At 38.1% G+C, this 21,303-nt stretch overlaps 1 protein-coding gene across 1 annotated transcript in view; it reads right to left on the bottom strand.

Moving 5' to 3' along the window:
* LOC124603938 (pre-mRNA-processing-splicing factor 8) overlaps positions 1-21,303 on the bottom strand; it is a 101,370-nt gene that overhangs the window by 68,248 nt on the left and 11,819 nt on the right. Inside the window, exons 9-13 of the mRNA XM_047136437.1 lie at positions 11,928-12,075; positions 11,614-11,776; positions 9,745-9,962; positions 9,379-9,605; positions 4,518-4,727 (exon numbers count right to left, since the gene is read on the bottom strand). Of these exons, the coding sequence (XP_046992393.1) occupies positions 4,518-4,727; positions 9,379-9,605; positions 9,745-9,962; positions 11,614-11,776; positions 11,928-12,075 (966 nt within the window). The remainder of the gene's footprint in view (positions 1-4,517; positions 4,728-9,378; positions 9,606-9,744; positions 9,963-11,613; positions 11,777-11,927; positions 12,076-21,303) is intronic.

Below are 21,303 nucleotides of genomic sequence, written 5' to 3' on the forward strand. Positions count from 1 at the left end.
GTTACTTTGATCTTGACTGACTAGGGGTTCGCCATGGATTTTTGACTGAAGAAGGGGTCCGCCAGCTGAAAAGCTTGGGAATCCCTGTCTTAATTTCCTATCATCCTGTCCCTTCTCTTTATCAGTGTTTTCCACATATTCCTTTCCTTCCAATTCTGCGCAGAACCTCATCATTCCTTACCTTATCAGTCAACATAATTTTCAACATTCATCTGTAGCACCACATCTCAAATGGTTCAACTCTCTCTCTTCTGTTCCACTTTTCCCACAGTTCATGTTTCACCACCATATAATGCTGTACTCCAGACATACATTCTCAGAAATTTCTTCCTCAAATTAAGGCCGATACTTGATATTAGTAGACTTCTCTTAGCCAGGAATGCCCTTTTCGCCACTGCTAGTCTGCTTTTGATGTCCTCCTTGCTCAGTCTGTCATTGTTTATTTTACTGCCTAGGTAGCAGAATTCCTTAACTTCATCTGCTTCGTGACCATCAATACTGATGTTCAAGTTTCTAGATGTTCTCATTTCTACTACTTCTCACTACCTTCAACTTTCTTCTTCGATTTACTCTCAGTCCATACTCTGTACCCATTAGACTGTTCATTCCGTTCAGCAGATCACGTAATTCCTCTTCACCCTCACTCAGGATAGCAATGTCATCAGCAAATCATATCATTGATATCCTTTCACCTTTTCACCTTTTGAAAATACACTTTTTCTGTGTTAAGTGACAGTACACTTTACCTCGGGACTGTAAAAGTTATCAGTCCTTTGAATGGCTATGGTTTTATACAGCGGCATAGAATTCCTCGGATTATGAAAGTATAAATGCGAATTGCACTAGACACCACATGTTACTTTCTGAAAGATTGAAATCGAGAGTGCAATGCGCATTTGTAAGCCAGTCACAGCTAATGCCATGTGATCTCACCGGCTGATATTCAGAGTATACAACACATGATGCAGTCAGCCAATAGGAACATCACTTTCAAGTAGCGCGAACAAACATTAATATACAGTTGGTATAAGAAAAGAAGATTTCACGTATAATATTGGTCTCGAAGATTTGTGGAGACGTAGAACCACTGGCTCACCCCCCAATAATATCGCTACCCTATCGCAGCGAGTACAACTGTATCTTTGCCAGATCATTTCTCTGTAGTACGCGCTCTATGCTACACGCATTGTGTATATGCAGCGAGAATAAAAGTATTCATAGTAAGCGACCGGAGTGCAAGTGATTATTTATAGTCATAATACTACGCTCGCTCCCCACTACCTATAGATTAATAAGCTGCAAGAGAAACTAAGCTTTCACGTATAATGTTGATTTTTTTTGCATGTTACACTTTAAGATACGACACAAATGTGCCAGTAAATTTTCTGGGCTCGAAATTATTCTAAACAGCTCGTCCTTTAAGAGTTTATTTTTGAATGAGAGTCAGACACTCTGTAATACGAAATTCATCGTACATTCTCGCACATAGTTCATCTTGCTTAAAAGGAAACTTACTTCGAAACTAAAGCCTAGTTTACACTACGACACTAGGTTGCAGGAAACTGCGCTAACGGCCACTGCACATATGCGCCGCGGGTTTGCCCAACTTGTTGGTGAAACTAAACACTTTCGGCATGTTCCAGCTTTGGCGACACTAGTTGCACGAATTTTGAGGTTACGTGTGTTCATAGTGTGTGGACAAACTGAAATATGAAGTGGGGAACGGAGAATAATGCTCAATTTTTTTATATGCATGCTTTGCATAGGTGTTTGTGGGACATCAGCAATGCTGATTACAAAAATAAGCAACATATTGCTGCTCCTGAGACCATCATGTGCGATCAGAAAATAGATGGTTTCACAATATCTGAGCTGCAGGGAAAATTTATTCAATTAGGAGCACATATATAACTGAATTAAGAAAAATACAATTCCGGCTGTTGAAATGCTCTCGTCTACAAGACTAAAATCCCATTGTTCTAGTTGGCTGACTTTTTTAAAAACAATTATTGTTGACAGGAGGGATGGCTACATAAGTCAAGAAGCTGCATTCTTTATTCAATATTCATTTATTCAAAATGTTGCAGCAGTGCTCCCCATTTACATATGTTTGAATTTTGAAATACTGCCACTACAGATCTTCAAGATAGTAGTTTGAAAACCATTCTCTTCTTAATACAGCCTGCTTCAAATAATTATTGCTGTTACTGTTAATAATTATTGGTGTTAATGAGAAAGCATCACCACCAACTAAAACTGCATCTTCTCGATTGTAATGCAAGCAATGTGACATGTAATTTCAGTTCTGGTGACAGCATTATAGTATTTTTCCTTATGGCATGATTAACTCTATTTAGAAGAAACGTGAACAGTTCTAGTGACATTCTACGATAATTAAAAGAACTTATTGGGTCTTCAATTATAAATTATTTCAGCAAGGTTGCTGAGCAACAGAGCTGATGTCTTTTCTTCATCCAGTCACAAATCAGAACACGTTTCTTATTTTTTCTTATGCAGGGATTGTACACTACAAGCTTTAACTCCATCACAACTAGTGCAACATGCAATTGCTGAAATTTTCATTTCAGGCATGACTCAGGAACTCACAAAATGACAAAACTGAAGTGTGTACTGGTGTTGCCATATCTACAGTCATATATGAAACCATTTGCGTGTAACTCGTTCCATGCAACAAGTAGCACAACCCAATGTTGTCATGTAAACTATACTCAACACTTTCCAAACTACCATTCAAAATACTTTCCCCTCGACCTGTTAGAAATAGGTCAATTTCAGCAATTGCCAGAGAGTGCCAGATGCAAATAGTACCCACGACTGGTGTGATTTCTCAATTTGATTACATCTATTCTGTCACTGTCTGCTAGATGAAACAAAACAGGCCTGTCTAATATTGCAGCAATTTTAACACACGCCAAATAAACGAGATTGTTTTGGCACAAATGATCATTTTCATAGCACGACAGAATATAATTCACGAAGTACCAATATCAAATGCCTATTAGGCTTATTAAAAGCAAAACGATTTATGTTAGGAAATACTTTCACATTTTATTCGTACGCTCCAGAACCCAAGCATGATATTGAGAAGTACAGTATGAAATTTCTGTATAAATTTGGAATCGTCACATTCTTTGATAATTTGTGTGATGTCCTCATTTCTTCTCCTTCCTCGTTCTAACAAACAATCTTGTCATCACTAATTCTGTAACTATTCCTGCCAGTGTCAAGACTTATTCGCTGGTTAACTTCACTAATTCTGCCACAATCACCGGTTTAGTTATTCCGCATTTATTCTCCAGTTAGGCATTATTACGTGTTCATACAACGCATTTCCCGCACTACTCCCAGAACTGAACTTAAACGGCTGCTAGCCGGGGACTGTGCAATTGACTAGTATAGCGATCTGGGCAAATCTTTTCAGTCAAAATTTCATTTTCTATGATACAACAAGAAGAAAATACGCACATATGTTATTCCTGTTTGTCATTTATTTCCACTCTGGTAGTCTGAATATATGGATTTCGCTAGTAATTATAAGAAAGCTGATCATTCGCAAATGCAGTCAACCACATGACAAACAGAGATTGGCATTCACCCATTCAGCTTTATTCCGCTCAGCTCGTATAGCCCCATCCCCTTTTGTCTGCAAGAAAGTTTATTTCTAGATGAAACTTGTATTCCTCTGGCACACACATCACGTACACTATGCATGCACTGAAAAATCAACTTCTGATTCATTCAGAAATCAATTTAGAATGTGCTCAAAAATGTTAAAAAAAGAAAATCAACAGGGATGCATTTCAAGATCACATGAATAGTCCAGAGACCAACATGCGCTGGATACTAGGCGCATTGTGAAACAAGGTTTATTCCTCAAGAATGTAGATTAGACTTTAAAGTTACAGGAAAAAATGAGGTAGTTTGCACAAAAGCAGACATTATAAACATGCACACTATTAATAAATTGCTGTAATTATCATATACAGGATATCAAGATGATTATTTCTCAAGATGCCAAACACTTCAGTTTATGAAAAATCCTGATTTTAATAACTCCTTGGCAGAACTACAATGACAAATTACACTAAATCACACTGTGATGCATTTATCTACACAAATATTTACTCCACAAGCCATCAAGGATTGTGTATAACATTAAAGAACCTGCCAGTCATGAGCTCAGAAATAATACAACTTATTAAAAACAAATCCTAACTTTCTACCACTCAACAGAATATTCACTTTATGATTTAACAGTCTTCTTTGTTTTCTATGATAGCTGTATTTCACACAATATCAGCTCAGCTTAGCGTCAGTCCACTCCAAATGGCTGCAGAAACAGTCTCAGATGCACTTCTGCACAACCAAATGAAATGTCAGCCCACAGAACAGCTGAATTCTGGACCCCTACGCTACTCATCATAGCAATAATAATAATAATAATAATAATAATAATAACAGTAATAATAATAACAGGAAGTAGACAAAGAACTCACAGATGCACGCAGTTCGAGATCGAAGTGGCTTTCAACTCTTTGCTTTGTGACAGTTTTGGCAACACCTTTAGAATGTCTACCCTCAAACTGCCTGGAGAGCAGGTTTCCCAACCAACGTTCCAGCAGAGGTGTTATACCACGCATAAAGAACAACCATACACGCCATCCTGGTGCCCAAAATCCACATCCAGGTCCCTTCCCAACAGGACCCTGTAAAATTTTAAAATATACAAAAACACATTAATCTTTTTGGAAGCTGAGTACGAACTGTAATATTTACAACACACTAACTATAAGCACCGTAAACTTGCAACAACTAAATAACAGTGCCTCAGCAGTGTAAATATCTATCCAACCAGGGGAGATGATTCTCAAACCAGCTGAGTTGGGTTACAAGCTGACATTTTAGCCTGTATTCTGTAATCTGTTCATGTCATCATTGGCAATGTACAGAAAAGTTCTCACTCAAGTTCAATATAGGAGTGTTAAGTAACAAAAATAGTGAACATAAAATACTATCACACATATCATTGTATAAAATATTTTTCATTTCAATCATAATTAGAAAATCTACTTCCAGAATGAATCTTCTACTCTGCAAAAGGGAGTACACTGTAGAAAGTTCCTGCTGGCTGGATTGAGACTTGAAACCAAAATCTTGGTTCTCATGAGCTATATTCACATGACTGAGCAATCCAGTTAATACTCGTGATATTCCCCCCACAGCTTCATTAAGAGAGAGAAGCCAGCAAAACTGAAGCAGTGAGGTTAGGTCAGGAACCTCAGCTAGCTAGCTAAGTATGTAAGAACATGAAAGAAAGTCCTATCCAGTACAAAGTTTTAATCTCTTTGGAAATTTCATATAATACTTCTCTTCATCAATACATTTCCATGCAAGAAACTATATGTTATAAATATCTCATTAAAATGCCCCCAGTATTGTGCCATTGTGTCACCTTTAACACGTCTCCACTGGAAAATGTAAAGATTTTCTTCATTCCTTCTATTTATTTCTCTGGTTCTAAATTAAACTTCAATCTAATTTGTTACATTTAGTACCTACCTTGGAGTGGAAAGACAACATGAGCCACAAATTCTTCAACTCTATTACCCACTTGTATCTTTAAGATTAATCTAAATAGTTAGTTTTGCACGTGTTACCCACAAAGTAAGCTTCCCAAACACCCCAAAAACAACAGGACTTGCAGTGAGAAGGGGGTGTCTATGAGTTCATTGGCTATTTCCAGTCTTTTGTGATAATGCTGCTGCAGATGTAAAGATGCAGTAGCACATTATGGACAACAGATTCTTTATGACCATGGAATTACACCCCCTTTTCTGTAGTGTGTCCAAATACTGATGCATGTAAAAGACCAGCTCTTGATTACCAGTAAATTAGACATCCCACCAGAGTGATGAAATTTGAATAGAAGGCGTGCAAAACACTGGTTTCAAATCCAGAAAATTTCAATAAATTGATTGAGGTGAACATTTACATAGTTACCAGCTTCATCTACTGACTACCATAATATAAACACATTACTCTTGTGCCACAAATCAGTCCACACAAAATTTGTGCCTCTAAGTCAAAAATGCCCTAACAGCAGCTGGCAACTTCACATTAGCCACCATTACAGAAGTCGATACACTCCCAATACAGCCTGCACAAAGAGAATGCAACTCTAGAGTATGTGTGATAAAATGCAATTCCTACATGTGCACAGTCCTTAACCTGCCTAAACAATTCCAAAAGGGTTTCTTGACTTCACTAAGGCTCTTCGCTTTCTATCAGCGCCTATATCATATAAAGTGGTGAGTGTGGCTTTTCAAAGGCAAGAAGATGTTAATAATGACATTGAAACTGTCAACTGAACATGACAATTTTTTTTGCTAAATAATGAATACATTACCGTGTTCTTTGTAGTCTATAGTAACTGTATTTTGTACAATTTTCATCTCAGCTTAGCGTCAGTCCAATCCATATGGCTGCAGAAATGATCTCTGATACATTACTGCACAACCAAATGAAATGTCAGCCCACATAACGGCTGATTTCAGGACCCCTACACTACTCATCATAGCATAAACATGAAATTAACACTTTCATATCAATAAAGAGGTGCAAATGGAAATCAAACAGCAATGCCAACCACAAGCAGCATTTTTTTAAAATACGAATATGAAAGTTGAGCCCACACAAACACCTCCAATGACAAAATATTTTAAGAAGTGGTTACATCATTATTGTATATTTTCCAATATATTTAGAAGTCTAAGTAAACTCACTTTCTGGATTTCTAGAACATTGCATGATGCAATAAAGAAGCACTACATCAGACTATAGGCCCAGTTTCCATGACACTGCATTTGGAAACAGATGTGTTGCAGTTTTAAGAGCACTGTGTGTTGTTTGTAATTAAAGTGACCCCTTCCACTGCCAACCAATTTTTGATTGATAATGAAAAGTAAACTTAACCTTGAAGTGGAAAATGACTGTACCTCCTCCCCCCCCCCCCCCAAAAGACACACACACACACACACACACACACACACACACACACACACACACACACACACGACATAAATTTGTCCTTTAACATTGTTAGCAGTAGTTTGCAAAAATCTCCTGAAGTTCTTAACCAAGATGCCTCAAATTTTTACACAATGGATGAACATAGGCTATATGTTTACAATACATATGACACACAAATATGTATACCACAGGGAATCAAATATTTTCTAACTGATTTAATGGATGGATATGTGCGTGTGTGCGAGTGTATACCTGTCCTTTTTTCCCCCCAAGGTAAGTCTTTCCGCTCCCGGGATTGGAATGACTCCTTACCCTCTCCCTTAAAACCCACTTCCTTTCGTCTTCCCCTCTCCTTCCCTCTTTCCTGATGAGGCAACAGTTTGTTGCGAAAGCTTGAATTTTGTGTGTATGTTTGTGTTTGTTTGTGTGTCTATCGACCTGCCAGCGCTTTTGTTCGGTAAGTCACCTCATCTTTGTTTTTATATATAATTTTTCCCACGTGGGATGTTTCCTTCCATTATATTGATTTAATTTATATGAATATAATAGGGAAACATTCCATGCGGGAAAAATATATTTAAAAACAAAGATGATGTGACTTGCCATACGAAAGCGCTGGCAGGTAGATATAAACACAAACAGACACATACATACACACAAAATTCTAGCTTTCGCAACCAATGGTTGCTTCGTCAGGAAAGAGGGAAGGAGAGGGAAAGACGAAAGGATGTGGGTTTTAAGGGAGAGGGTAAGGAGTCATTCCAATCCCGGGAGCGGAAAGACTTACCTTAGGGGGAAAAAAGGACAGGTATACACTCGCACACACACACATATCCATCCGCACATACACAGACACAAGCAGACATTTGTAAAGGCAGAGAGTTTGGGCAGAGATGTCAGTCGAGGCGGAAGTAAAGAGGCAAAGATTTTGTTGAAAGACAGGTGAGGTATGAGCGGCGGCAACTTGAAATTAGCGGAGGTTGAGGCCTGGCGGATAACGAGAAGAGAGGATATACTGAAGGGCAAGTTCCTATCTCCGGAGTTCTGACAGGTTGGTGTTAGTGGGAAGTATCCAGATAACCCGGACGGTGTAACACTGTGCCAAGATGTCCTGGCCGTGCACCAAGGCATGTTTAGCCACACACCCTGTGGCCGCAGGGCTATTAGTATGCACATATGGTCTGGTTTAGCGACTAAGCCCACTTTAATTTGTATGGGTTCGTCAATGAGCAAAATTGGCGCATTTGGGATACTGGTCATTGGCATTTTACAATCAAGAAGTCTCTTCACCCTCAACGGGTGTGTGTGGTGTGCGATGTCCCATCATGGAATAATCGGTGCGATATTCCTTGATGGAACGGTGATTACCAAATGGTACGTGAAGGCTATGGAAGATGATTTCATCCCCAATTATCCAAAGTGACTAATTTCGACAAGATGTGGTTCATGCAAGATGGAGCTTGACCTAATTGAAGCAGGGCTGTGTTCGATGTTCTAGAGGTGCAGTTTGGGGACTGCATTCTGGCTCTGGTGCACCTAGAGGTCACTGGCATGGGCCTCGATTTGCTGCTGTATTCTCCGGACCTGAACACATGAGACTCCTCCTTGTGGGGCTACATTCAAGAAAAGGTGTACAACAACCACCCCAAAAACCATTGCTGGTCTGAAAACAGCCATTCAGGAGGTCATCGACAGCATCAATGTTTCAATACTTCAGTGGGTCATTCAGAATTTTGTCAGCCCCACATCATTGACAGTGATGGTGGGCATATCGAACATGTCATAACCTAAATCCAAATATAAGTAATGATGTAAACATGGTGAACAAAGTTTGTGCACACTGTAGTTTGTAATTAATTTCCATTTTTTCATGTAGTTCAATAATTGCATGTATCTTCTATGTTGAAATTTGATGCTTTTGACACAGATAAATGCTCCTGAAGATATATATCTGACAACATAAAGGAGAATGCTTCATATATGAGAGTCTCCCTAATTGCCATAATCAAATCAGATTAACTTTCCCACCCATCCGCCCACCCTCCCAGCACTTCATATCTCTTTCCCTTGCCTCTGTTACTACTTGAAGGAATACGGTTTTTGATGGTTAAGACTTTTCTGCTTGTAAATTCTACTGAAGTCTAGTTTATCACAGTCATTTATTGTTAGGCTATGTCACTACGATCATTACATTGTACGATGTAACAACACTGTTATAATACAGCAAAACTTTCTACGATTTTACAGCCACTGTATATTTTAAATCCACACAACAGAAAAGACGACACTTCACTAATAAATACACAATATAAGAGAAGTGGAACTTACAGTGTTGAACCTGTAGTAGATCAGATGTTTCAAGTCTTTACACATCCTTATTTGTCTCATGAGTTTATATTTATACCTGTACATTCCCGTTAACTGGCCAACATGTGCAAATATGTATTGTATGCCATCCGCCAACTGGAATGCATCAACATTATTTAGACGATACTGAACGTGAGAGTCCACTATCAATTTTGTCAACCTTAGTATTTCTCGGCATAAATGGAATGCTGTAAACAAACAAACACATAAAAAACTTCAAAGGCACAGATGTTTTTACTACCATTAAAAAATATAAGATAGCCAGCTTAACTGCAACATATTACAAAGTAATAAAATGTTAGTTCTGTCTTCATTTCACACACTTACCATTTCCGAATCTGGACTTTTTTCTCTCTTTTGTCGTCAATGTTTTGACAGGTTTGAGATTGAAATTATAATCCAAGTGAAGATAGTTCAGATTTTTTCGGTGGATTAGGAGGTTGAGCATATTATATCCCTGGCGACAAACTTGTAAACCAGCTTCAACCCAATCAAGTGTTGTTGTCTGAAAGAATTTTGTGGACTTGAAGGATCTGAACAGATATCTGAAAAACGAGGTACGGGAACAGAAATACGTTAATCATACAATATTGCTGGCATTTTCACAAATATTGCTGGCATTTTCACAGTGAAAAGTTGTTTAGTAAAAGTATCAATTTAACTGTTCCATGTCTATAAAGTAAGATTTACACACACACTAATTACTGAAACAAGTACATACAACTGAAACATCTAACCCCATTTAGAAAAACGGTGGAAAGAAAACATATCAACCTTACATTACCATAAAAGTTACATTTTCTATCATTAAATTTCTCATATAACAGGTGTGTTTGTATTCTCTGAATTCTTGCTACAGAAGTACATGCATACTTGCATCTCTGTATATGCTTTTTTGTACACTATGAATTATTTTCAAGTAAATAGAAATAATCAAATGAAAATTCCACAATGAACATACATTCTTTAATTTAATCTATACATTCTCACTCATTCTGTTCCACGGTATTATTCAAAATGAAATGCACAATTACATGACATATTTGCAACTGTGAATATGGACAACCATCAGCTGTATAACGGAATGACAACAATGAAAATGTGTGTCAGACTGGGACTCGAACCCAGATTTCCCTCTTATCGCATGCATGCATGTTTGAAGGAACATTGTATAATAATTTGGAATAATACAGGAACAACAATATTGTAAAGGCACAATTGTTTCACAGGTGTCCTTTATTTATTCAGTTTCCTTTTTAAACTAAAAACCAAGAACAACTGAATGATAAATCGTATTAAAATATGCTGCTCATCCAGTGGAGCTGTTTAAGGAAGCAATTCAGTTTTGGCTTGATTGTACAAGATAGTGAAACTGAAGCAGCTCAGTTACCAGATGACTGTAAGGCCATTAGACAAAAAACACATGCGCATATTGGTTTTGGCACATAAACACAAGCTCAGATTGGTTAAGTTCAAAGATGGAAATAAGCTATGTTAATAAAACAAATAAAGATATACAAAATTTCTCTTGGGCCAATTAGAAAAACATCGGAAATGTGAATCTGGATGGCAGGATGTCAACTTTAACCCCAGTCCTCTCAAAGGGAAATCCAGTGTGTTAACAAACTGATTAGGCCAAGCAGTATCTGCAATCATCTGTTTAAAACCACACTACTTCACAAAAAGGCCAATTTTTTTTCTAATCAGAATTTTCCTCACTTTCGACAATGAGATACATGTGTACAATTTTATAATCAAAATACTACAATTTTTAAAATTCCTAATATGTAATCTCACAATTCTTCAAAGCAAACTGAGTTTTATACAACATTTTGCTGCATATTGATGTCCAAGCAATGTAAGACTCTCTCTCTCTCTCTCTCTCTCTCTCTCTCTCTCTCTCTCTCTCTCTCTCTCTCTCTCTCACACACACACACACACACACAATTAGCTCTACGATGGATTAACTTCCAATACCCCAAAATATGGTGATTATGACTAGATCTTTTCAACAATAAAAGTTTCTCAATAAGATGAGCTGAAAAATCTAAAAACGCTGTTATGAGATTTACGTGATAAAATGAAAGTAATACAATGGTCGTCACCATTACTAAAAACAAGCTTGTTTCTGTCAAAGGTTAAAAAAAAGGGCTAATGCTAAAATGAAAATGGTTTTTACAGGTAAGGATTACTTGCCTTTTCTTTTGCGGTTTTGGTGGTCGATGCTTCAAAGCATTAAGTACAAAGTATTTCAATAACTTCTGGTAACTGACTCTGACTTTTACTGGTTGTCCTGGTGGGCAATGTTCACGATACCATGATTTAACCAAAGGCACATCAATTGCTCTACGTGTTCTTCCTGCAAATTATTTAATAAATTTCAGTGAAACTAGTCTGTAGTTGCTAATAAATATTGTAATTAATTAATTTAAATTTTAATCCATTAGGGAAAGTAAGTCACAGAATAGTTTTTGACAGCTTCTTGAAACCAGACTAGAAATTAATATTACCTGATCGTATATTAAATGGTCGTGGTGCCCACAAGAGAGCAATACCATTTGCTGTGTTGTCTGTGTACAATGGTGTCTCTTGAAGGAATGGCTGCACTTCTTCCGGTAGTTCAAACTCCTCATCATCATCCGGCAAGGGTTCTGTTGCCTACCACACATTAAATGTAGCTCTTATTAAGAAGCTTATTTCTGAAAAAGCTCTAGACTGCATTAGAATCTAGTGTTATGATGAATATCGAGTTAATAGGTAAGATAAAAGAAACAAGCAGAGGAGGAATGAGTATATATACGCTCATAAAATTATTGAACCAATTGCAATTTAGAACTGAATATATTTACTGCACTTAACCAGATATGAGTCTACCTGAATGCAGACAAATAAGCCTGAGGATTTAGAGCAAGCCCCTAAACAAGTACCTCATGCTTAAATGCAATCTTTCTCATCATATCTTGTGTACAGAAAGAGTGGCTTTGACCTGTCACTTTAAAAACAATCACACATTGCCAAAGAGGTGTCAATGTCCAACAAAGGTCCTGAAATGTGATTCTCAACTTCTTACTTATTTTCTCACAATTTTGCATTCACCTTCAACTTATGGTTGACTGGCAATTTTTACTGATAAATAGTTTATTTCATCTCCTTTGTTTCTGGTCCTGAGTCTGAAGAAACAAAAACTTCCTTTCATTTTGTAATCTTATTCTTCTTCTCCCTCCTCCTTTTCTACAGAATTTGTCCCACATTATGGCAGGATCTGCATTTTTGGTTCTGTCGCGATTTTATCTGATCTTGCATCCAATCAGGATGCTGGCCACCTCACACCTTGATATATTCGTGAGGCGTGTCAAAGCCATCACTGTCTACGTGTTCCTAATGGCGGTTTACCATTTACACTCAACTAAAACCATTCTTTGCCACTGTTGTTGCATATATTCTAAGAACATGCTCTTACATTGCACACTGCTTTCTCTCATCTTTCCTATCATTGGCACTACTCCATATAAATCACAAACTTCGCCATTTGTGGCATGACTGTGCAGTATTGATATAGATGTCCACTTGAGCATTTATATTTCCATGGCGGCACGTTGTCATCCCACTTCTTTTGTTAAAGGCCATCATTCAGCACCATACAATGGAACTAAACAGATTACGGATCTGTATACCTTTGACTTGAGCCTGTCTGGAATCTTCCTGTCACAGAGTACAGAGGTCACAGAACACCACTTGAACCACAAGCTACTCCGGCAGTAAGAGGTTTCTCCACAGAGATTTCCATCAGCAGCAATTGTGGAGCCTATGTACTTACAAAGTCCTTGCTGTTGGGAGGTCAGCACCACTAATTCTGATGGTATCCAAGTAATTTAGATCTGTGATGTGATACTGTACATAAAGAAAATACAGTAACATATCTACTTCAACATGCTGATCATTCCAAGCTTTCACTTGACAGGCCAGTCTTGTGTTTACAGGACAACAGCACATCACCAGCTTACAGTAACATCCAAGGTGCAGTTTCCTGTTGATATCTTGCGACTGTATCCACAACTATGAGGAAAAGGCGGCAAAAGAGCAGGTCCCTAAGATACTCCTACCGAAACAGAAAAATCGCCTAATAATCCAGCAGCTTAATGTACGTGGCTCTTGGGATCATGGCAGAAATGTCTGATTACCCTATTAGTCAGATCCTTTTATCAGTGATGCATTCAAAGACCTTCACTGTGAGTGATAGAAGCCGTACTGGGTGATAGTTGCTGCATTCAGCTAGGCTATCCTTCTGCTTACAACTTGGAACTGCTTGATTACATGTCGGATCAGCTGCAATTGTTCCCTCTTTGACAATTTTGTTGGCGAAATCTGATAACCATTAAGCCAAATACCAAGGCAAATTTTCCGAAATACTGCCACCACTGCTTCGTTGTTTTCTTCCTACTGAACGCAAGTTTGTCTTCATTATCACTGATTCCAAAAAATTTCTCTCTGTCTGCTGCCAACACTGCTTCGCAAGTCTGTAGATTTCTTACTCTCTAGTTGATGTTTCCAAGTTTATCACGAACTTTGTTGAAGTGGCCTAATTTTGCTGTCACAAATGTTTTCTTTGCTACACTCCTAATTTCCCAGTAATCCTTCCAATTTCATCTGTATTTAAAGAAAGAAACTTTTGATATTGCTACCTTTTAAAACACACAGCTTTCTTCACCTATAAGCCCATGGTCCTGTCCGGCAATCAATTTTATGTCAACTGGGTTTTGTAGTGCCTAATTTCTCATGAGATTGGCTATGACACATTCTTTCAGGACATCCCATGTTGATTCTACAACAGTAAGACGTTAAAGTATGATGCCTAAAATCAGCTGCGGCTACATATTACATAACAAATTATCAGGACACATTTTGAACATTTCACACATGAATAATAATGGTCAACATTTCTGGAACTGTTAATGTCAAGTTACTTTTTTGAACATGTAGGTTGTAGTCTTAAGGCTTCGACTTGCAAATGCCAGTTAGCTCTATGTAGTAGGGGCGCGGGAGCAAAGTTTCTATAGAGTACAGCCGTTACGAGCCTAATGGTGTCCTTACCAACTCCCACACGACTCTGCTGCTTACAGCAATATGAATGAAAAGAGTGGCTGAAACTTCGCTATTAAGTATGTCTCTGTATATTATGCTTTAACATGTAATTAACTGATGTTTAGTATTAATGTTTTGATACTGTTGTAAATAGTTTTTTTTTTTGTTTCTGGTATAGGCAAATCCATCTGCTCTAGAAATGAGCTTGTAAATGTCTCTCAGTGTACTAAAATGGAGTCCAGCTACAAAGGTGGGTCAAGGTCAGATACACAGAAGCATGCGGAAATGTACGTGACTCTCAGCCAATCGAGCATCAGCGACATTCTTGCCTTCGTTCTGCACGTAGCAATCTGTGTTCTTAAAGCATGCGGCTTATTTCAGTCATAGCGTTCCATGCTGAGTGATTATTTTGCCCTCATACTGTTCATTATGAATGATGGTAAGAAATTATACCATGTGTTGCACAAATGACAAGAGGAAGAATATTTCGTGTGTATCAATATTTCGAAAGACAGTTTTCCACTAAATCCACTCTGGTACAAGGCACTTGGTGCACTGTTACCAAATGCCAGGAGCAGACAGCTGAAGCCTATGCTATTAGATTGGGGGTCATTCAGACGGCATTCACGAAGCTGTATTTAGAATTGCAGATGTTGAGAGACACACTCAAGGCAATAGACAGCATCTCAATATCTGCATGGGCAGCTTGCATGGGGTATGCAGAAAAACTGCAGCATGAAGATTACAGCAGAGAAATTGGCAGGGACACAACTATAGAACCCTACCTTATAAATCTTGCTGAAAACAGGCCATTTATGTTGAACAGTGAAGACTTCTTACAGTGAAGACTTCTTACAGTGAAGTATTAATTACTGCTACTAATTATTTTTTTAGTATGACTGTGTCTGCAACTGCATTAAAAATTAGTAATACCTTAAGTATTCATCTTTGGCCTCATAACAATGCAGTTTTTTTTTCATACAACATATTTCATTCAATTAAATATATATATTGTAGCACTGTAGCAGGTTTCACAATGAATGAAAATTAACTTTTAGTAACCCATTAAGCAATCTATTTCTGATGTCGTTGTTGTTGTTGTTGTTGTTGTTGTTGTTGTTGTGGTCCTCAGTCCAGAGACTGGTTTGATGCAGCTCTCCATGCTACTCTATCTTGTGCAAAGCATCATCATCTCCCAGTACATCCTTCTGAATCTGTTTAGTGTATTCATCTCTTGGTCTCTCTCTACGGTTTTTACCCTCCACCCTTCCCTCCAATAATAAATTGGTGATCCCTTGATGTCTCAGAATATGCCCTACCAACCAATCCCTTCTTCTAGTCAAGTTGTGCCACAAACTCCTCTTCTCTCCAACTCTATTCAATACCTCCTCATTAGTTATGCGACTTACACATCTAATCTTCAGCATTCTTCTGTAACACCACATTTCGAAAGCTTCTATTCTCTTCTTGTCTAAACTATTTACCATAAACGTTTCACTTCCATACAAGGCTACACTCCATACAAAAACTTTCAGGAACGACTTCCTGACACTTAAATCTATACTCGATGTTAACAAAGTTCTCTTCTTCAGAAACGCTTTCCTTGCCATTGCCAGTCTACATTTTATATCCTCTCTACTTCGACCATCATCAGTTATTTTGCTCCCCAAATAACAAAACTCATTTACTACTTTAAGTGTCTCATTTCCTAATCTAATACCCTCAGCATCACCCAACTTAATTCGACTACATTCCATTATTCTCATTTTGCTTTTGTTGATGTTCATCTTATATCCTCCTTTCAAGACACTGTCCATTCCGTTCAGCTGCTCTTCCATGTCCTTTGATGTCTCTGACAGAATTACAATGTCATCGGCGAACATCAAAGCTTTTATTTCTTCTCCATGGATTTTTAATTCCTACTCCCAATTTTTCTTTTGTTTCCTTCACTGCTTGCTCAATATACAGATTAAATAACATTGGGGATAGGCTACAACCCTGTCTCACTCCCATCCCAGCCACTGCTTCCCTTTCATGCCCCTCGACTCTTATAACTGCCATCTGGTTTCTGTACAAATTGTAAATAGCCTTTCGCTCCCTGTATTTTACCCCTGCCACCTTCAGAATTTGAAAGAGAGTATTCCAGTCAACATTGTCAAAAGCTTTCTCTAAGTCTACAAATGCTAGAAATGTAGGTTTGCCTTTCCTTAATCTATTTTCTAAGATAAGTCATAGGGTCAGTATTGCTTCACATGTTCCAACATTTCTACGGAATGCAAACTGATCTTCCCCGAGGTCAGCCTCTGCAAGTTTTTCCATTCGTCTGTAATGAATTTGTGTTAGTATTTTGCAGCCGTGGCGTATTAAACTGATAGTTCGGTAATTTTCACATCTGTCAACACCTGCTTTCTTTGGGATTGGAATTATTATATTCTTCTTGAAGTCTGAGTGTATTTCGCCAGTCTCATACATCTTGCTCACTAGATGGTAGAGTTTTGTGAGGCCTGGCTCTCCCAAGGCTGTCAGTATTTCTAATGGAATGTTGTCTATTCCCGGGGCCTTGTTGCGACTTGGGTCTTTCAGTGCTCTGACAAACTCTTCACGTAGTATCATATCTCCTATTTCATCTTCACCTACATTCTCTTGCATTTCTATAATATTGTGCCCAAGAACATCGCCCCTCTATAGACCCTCTACATACTCCTTCCACCTTTCTGCTTTCCCTTCTTTGCTTATAACTGGGTTTCCATCTGAGATCTTGAAATTCATGCAAGTGCTTCTCTTTTCTCCAAAGGTCTCTCTAATTTTCCTGTAGGCAGTATCTATCTGACCCCTATTGGTATGCGTCTCTACATCCTTACATTTGTCCACTAGCCATCCCAGCTTAGCCCTTTTGCACTTCCTGTCGATCTCATTTTTGAGACGTTTGTATTCCTTTTTGCCTGCTTCATTTACTGCATTTTTATATATTCTCCATTCATCAATTACATTCAATATTTCTTCTGTTACCCAAGGATTTCTACTAGCCCTCGTCTTTTTACCTACTTGATCCTCTGCTGCCTTCACTATTTCATTCCTCAAAGCTACCCATAAGTTATGCTCAGTGCAAAATTCTACCAGGCGGCTTCCTCTTTCATTCTTTAATCCCATTCCATATTCACCTACTACATTTCCCTCTCTCCCTTTTCCTACTATCGAGTTCCAGTCACCCATGACAATTAAATTTTCGTCTCCCTTCACTATCTGAATAATTTCTTTTATCTCATCATACATTTCATCAATCTCTTCGTCATCTGTGGAGCTAGTTGGCATATAAACTTGTACTAATTTGGTAGGCGTGGGCTTCGTATCTATCTTGGTCACAATAATGCATTCACTATGCTGTTTGTAGTAGCTTACCCGCATTCCTATTTTCCTATTCATTATTAAACCTACTCCTGAATTACGCCTATTTGATTTTGTGTTTATAACCCTGTATTCACCAGACCCAAAGTCTTGTTCCTCCTGCCACCGACTTCACTAATTCCCACTATATCGAACTTTAACCTATCCATTTCCCTTTTTAAATTTTCTAACCTACCTGCCCACTTCAGGGATCTGAAATTCCACACTCCGATCCGTAGAACGCCAGTTTTCTTTCTCCTGATAACGACGTCCTCCTGAGTAGTACCCGCCCAGAGATCCGAATGGGGGACTATTTTACCTCCGGAATATTTTATCCAAGAGGACGCTATCATCATTTAACCATACAGTAAAGCTGCATGCCCTCGGGAAAAATTACGGCCGTAGTTTCCCTTTGCTCTCAGCCGTTCGCAGTACCAGCACAGCAAGGCCGTTTTGGTTAGTGTTACAAGGCCAGATCAGTCAATCAGCCAGACTGTTGCCCCTGCAACTACTGAAAAGGCTGCTGCCCTTCTTCAGAACCACACATTTGTCTGGCCTCTCAACAGATACCCCTCCGATGTGGTTGCACTACGGTATGGCTATCTGTATCGCTGAGGCACGCAAGCCTCCCCACCAACAGCAAGGTCCATTGTTCATAAGATTACATATTTTAAGCTTATAACATATCTTAAATATATTCCACCACTCGCGATGCCTGATGTAATCAATGCTAAAATTAGTTTTAGTAATTACTACCAACGAAACTGTGTGTGTGTGTGTGTGTGTGTGTGTGTGTGTGTGTGTCATGGTGAGAGTTTCATGAATGAATGAATGAATGACAGAGGTGCGAAAAATGCCCCATGTCCCATTACTGTTATCACTATGTTTCTTTCTATGAGTGTTTTGTGCCCAAGTTATAGTAACTGTTGTTTTCTCTGCGAATAACAGCAGCATAGTGCAAGGCTAAAATCAACACAATACGAAATCAATGCGCAAAAATTTTACTGAAATGGTCATAGACCATTCTGCAACATAGAGTGCGAGTCTGACCACTTTCATCTATAAACAAATGAATTAAGATATGCAAAACGTGCATTAATGGGTGTTAAGAAGCAATTCTTTTGTTACAGTTGCTACTAAACTAAGCGCTTAAATATAGTTGATAACATATTTTACCAACAACGTCCCATTTCCAGTACTTTAGCACAACAAACCATAACAACAACTGCATGTTTTGAAGATATCCTTAATGCTATGTATCACTTAAACTACACATTTCCATAATACCCAAGTATAAATGTGAAACCCAACAAATATGGAATGCTAGCTTAAATCAACATGACAGCTTCTCAGTTTGCTTCTATCAGCCAGTGACAACACAAACCCTTGATGCCATGGTAACATCAAGTTTCACCTCACCAACTGATAAACACAGCAGACTGAACACATGCAAAATATTTAATGCCTTAAGTTTAGAAATGAAAAAATGAAAAACATCAAGCCTGCAGAAAAGCTAACATACACTGAATTAAAGGATCGAACTGTGACAATGGCAGAAAAATGTGCTGCTACCTGTAGATCTTTTATTGAAGCTAACTTTCAGTGTTATTTAATAGTTCATTATAAACTGGAAAGGAGATACTGCACATAAATTTTGGAACAAATGTGATGCTCCCACCCAAAATCTTGGTTGTGGTTACAAACTGACTGTAGCACAGTCTGATGTCTAGGCTGGTTCAAATCGGCAAATGTCGCAGCCTTCCTCAGTACAGAAACCATGAGCCGCACTTAACTGAAATGATGTCATTTTACCAATTCTTTGAGTTGCCGCCATTTAGTCCATGTCAGACCACTGGATTATCTCTTCCTTTGACTTGTAGGTTTGAGGTTTCATTTGCATTTGGACAACGAGTGAATTGTGTAGAACTGTTCATAGTTACATCCGAGACAACTTTTAAGTCACACTGCCGTACAAGAATGAAATCAAACCATCTCATTTTGTTTCCACTGTAATAAGTACAAAGGTGATATATTCACTTCTTGAAGTTTGTATTTGTGGTGACTGTATCCTGTGCATCAGCAGACTTCAATTTTCTCTCCCCATCTGCATTCTTGTGTTCCTTTCACTTTGTGATGATGAATATATTTCAGTGAATTGTATAGAATGGATCTTCATGGGGCAGTAGCATTCAACTCTAGCACCTAATCACACTACAGCACATTACAGACTCAGGTGAGCAAAAAATTTCAGGGCATAGTTTCCACAGAAGTGAACGCATTCCATAGCATTTTTTCTACAACTAACAGCTTCAAATTCACAAAGAACACTGTCACTTATACTTTCTCTGCCAGTGTACCATTTTCCTTCAAGATATGTGCATCCTCTGCACCAAAATTAATTATACCATTTCCAATTGACAGTGTAATAAGACAATGATATCCAAATTACCTACTAAAGAAAGGTCAGCTCAAAGAACAGTCAACTGTTTTATCAAATATTCAACAGTAGTTGTCATCAGCAGATAACACTGATTGTCAAAATTGACACACACCTCAACTGCTATCAAATACCAATGCTGGAACATCAAACTACCCACTTTCATATGCTTTATATTTTAAATTCAGTATTAACTGAAATATAACAATATAAAATCAAACAATAATTTTAGATAAACCTTTTTAATAACACTGCCAAGGACGTACATGAATAATGACCAACATACGACTTCACCCTCTACAAACTTGCCCGTAAAATGTTATTAAGACAATCTTGGTTGAAGTACCACTAACAATATACAAATTTCATAAAATTTATGCAGCTCCTGATAAGCCAATAACATTAGACTAAAAAAGAAATATGATGCTACCTGAACTCCCTTAAGCCAGTATTACACTCTCAAATTTCTTTGTCAAAGAAGTTTGATGGCATAATAGGGCACTTTGTCCAATCTTGTCTGTCGTCAAATAAATTGATCAAATCTAGGGCCTTGCTGTAGATTTGATCATAAGAGTTGCCTGTCTTCTGTTCATTGCAATGTGACATGTTACCACGTGGAGCACTAGCATCGCTGCAGTGTTCTGTCATCTGTAGTGTGTTTATAAACATGGTCAGTAAATACAATGGTGTGTACCAACAACTACAAAATTAACAGAGATGTATGAAGCTGATAAGGCGCTTTACAATGTGAGTTTCCCCAAACACAAAAATTGATTAAGAAGATTGGAGACCTAACCTAATCTAACCCCCCTCCTCCAGCAAGGAATCTGAGTGTTCCAGTGAGCCTGTCTTCTGCAGATATAGCAGTTCTTAAGTGAGTATTGTGCTCTGTGATATGAGGATACATTTCACTGAGCAAATACTGAAATGTATGCTCATCCATTCTTAAGTAATTTATGTACGACTTGACGTCCTCCACTACA

Source organism: Schistocerca americana, chromosome 1, assembly GCF_021461395.2.
Source record: "Schistocerca americana isolate TAMUIC-IGC-003095 chromosome 1, iqSchAmer2.1, whole genome shotgun sequence".
NCBI classification, from domain to species: domain Eukaryota; kingdom Metazoa; phylum Arthropoda; class Insecta; order Orthoptera; family Acrididae; genus Schistocerca; species Schistocerca americana.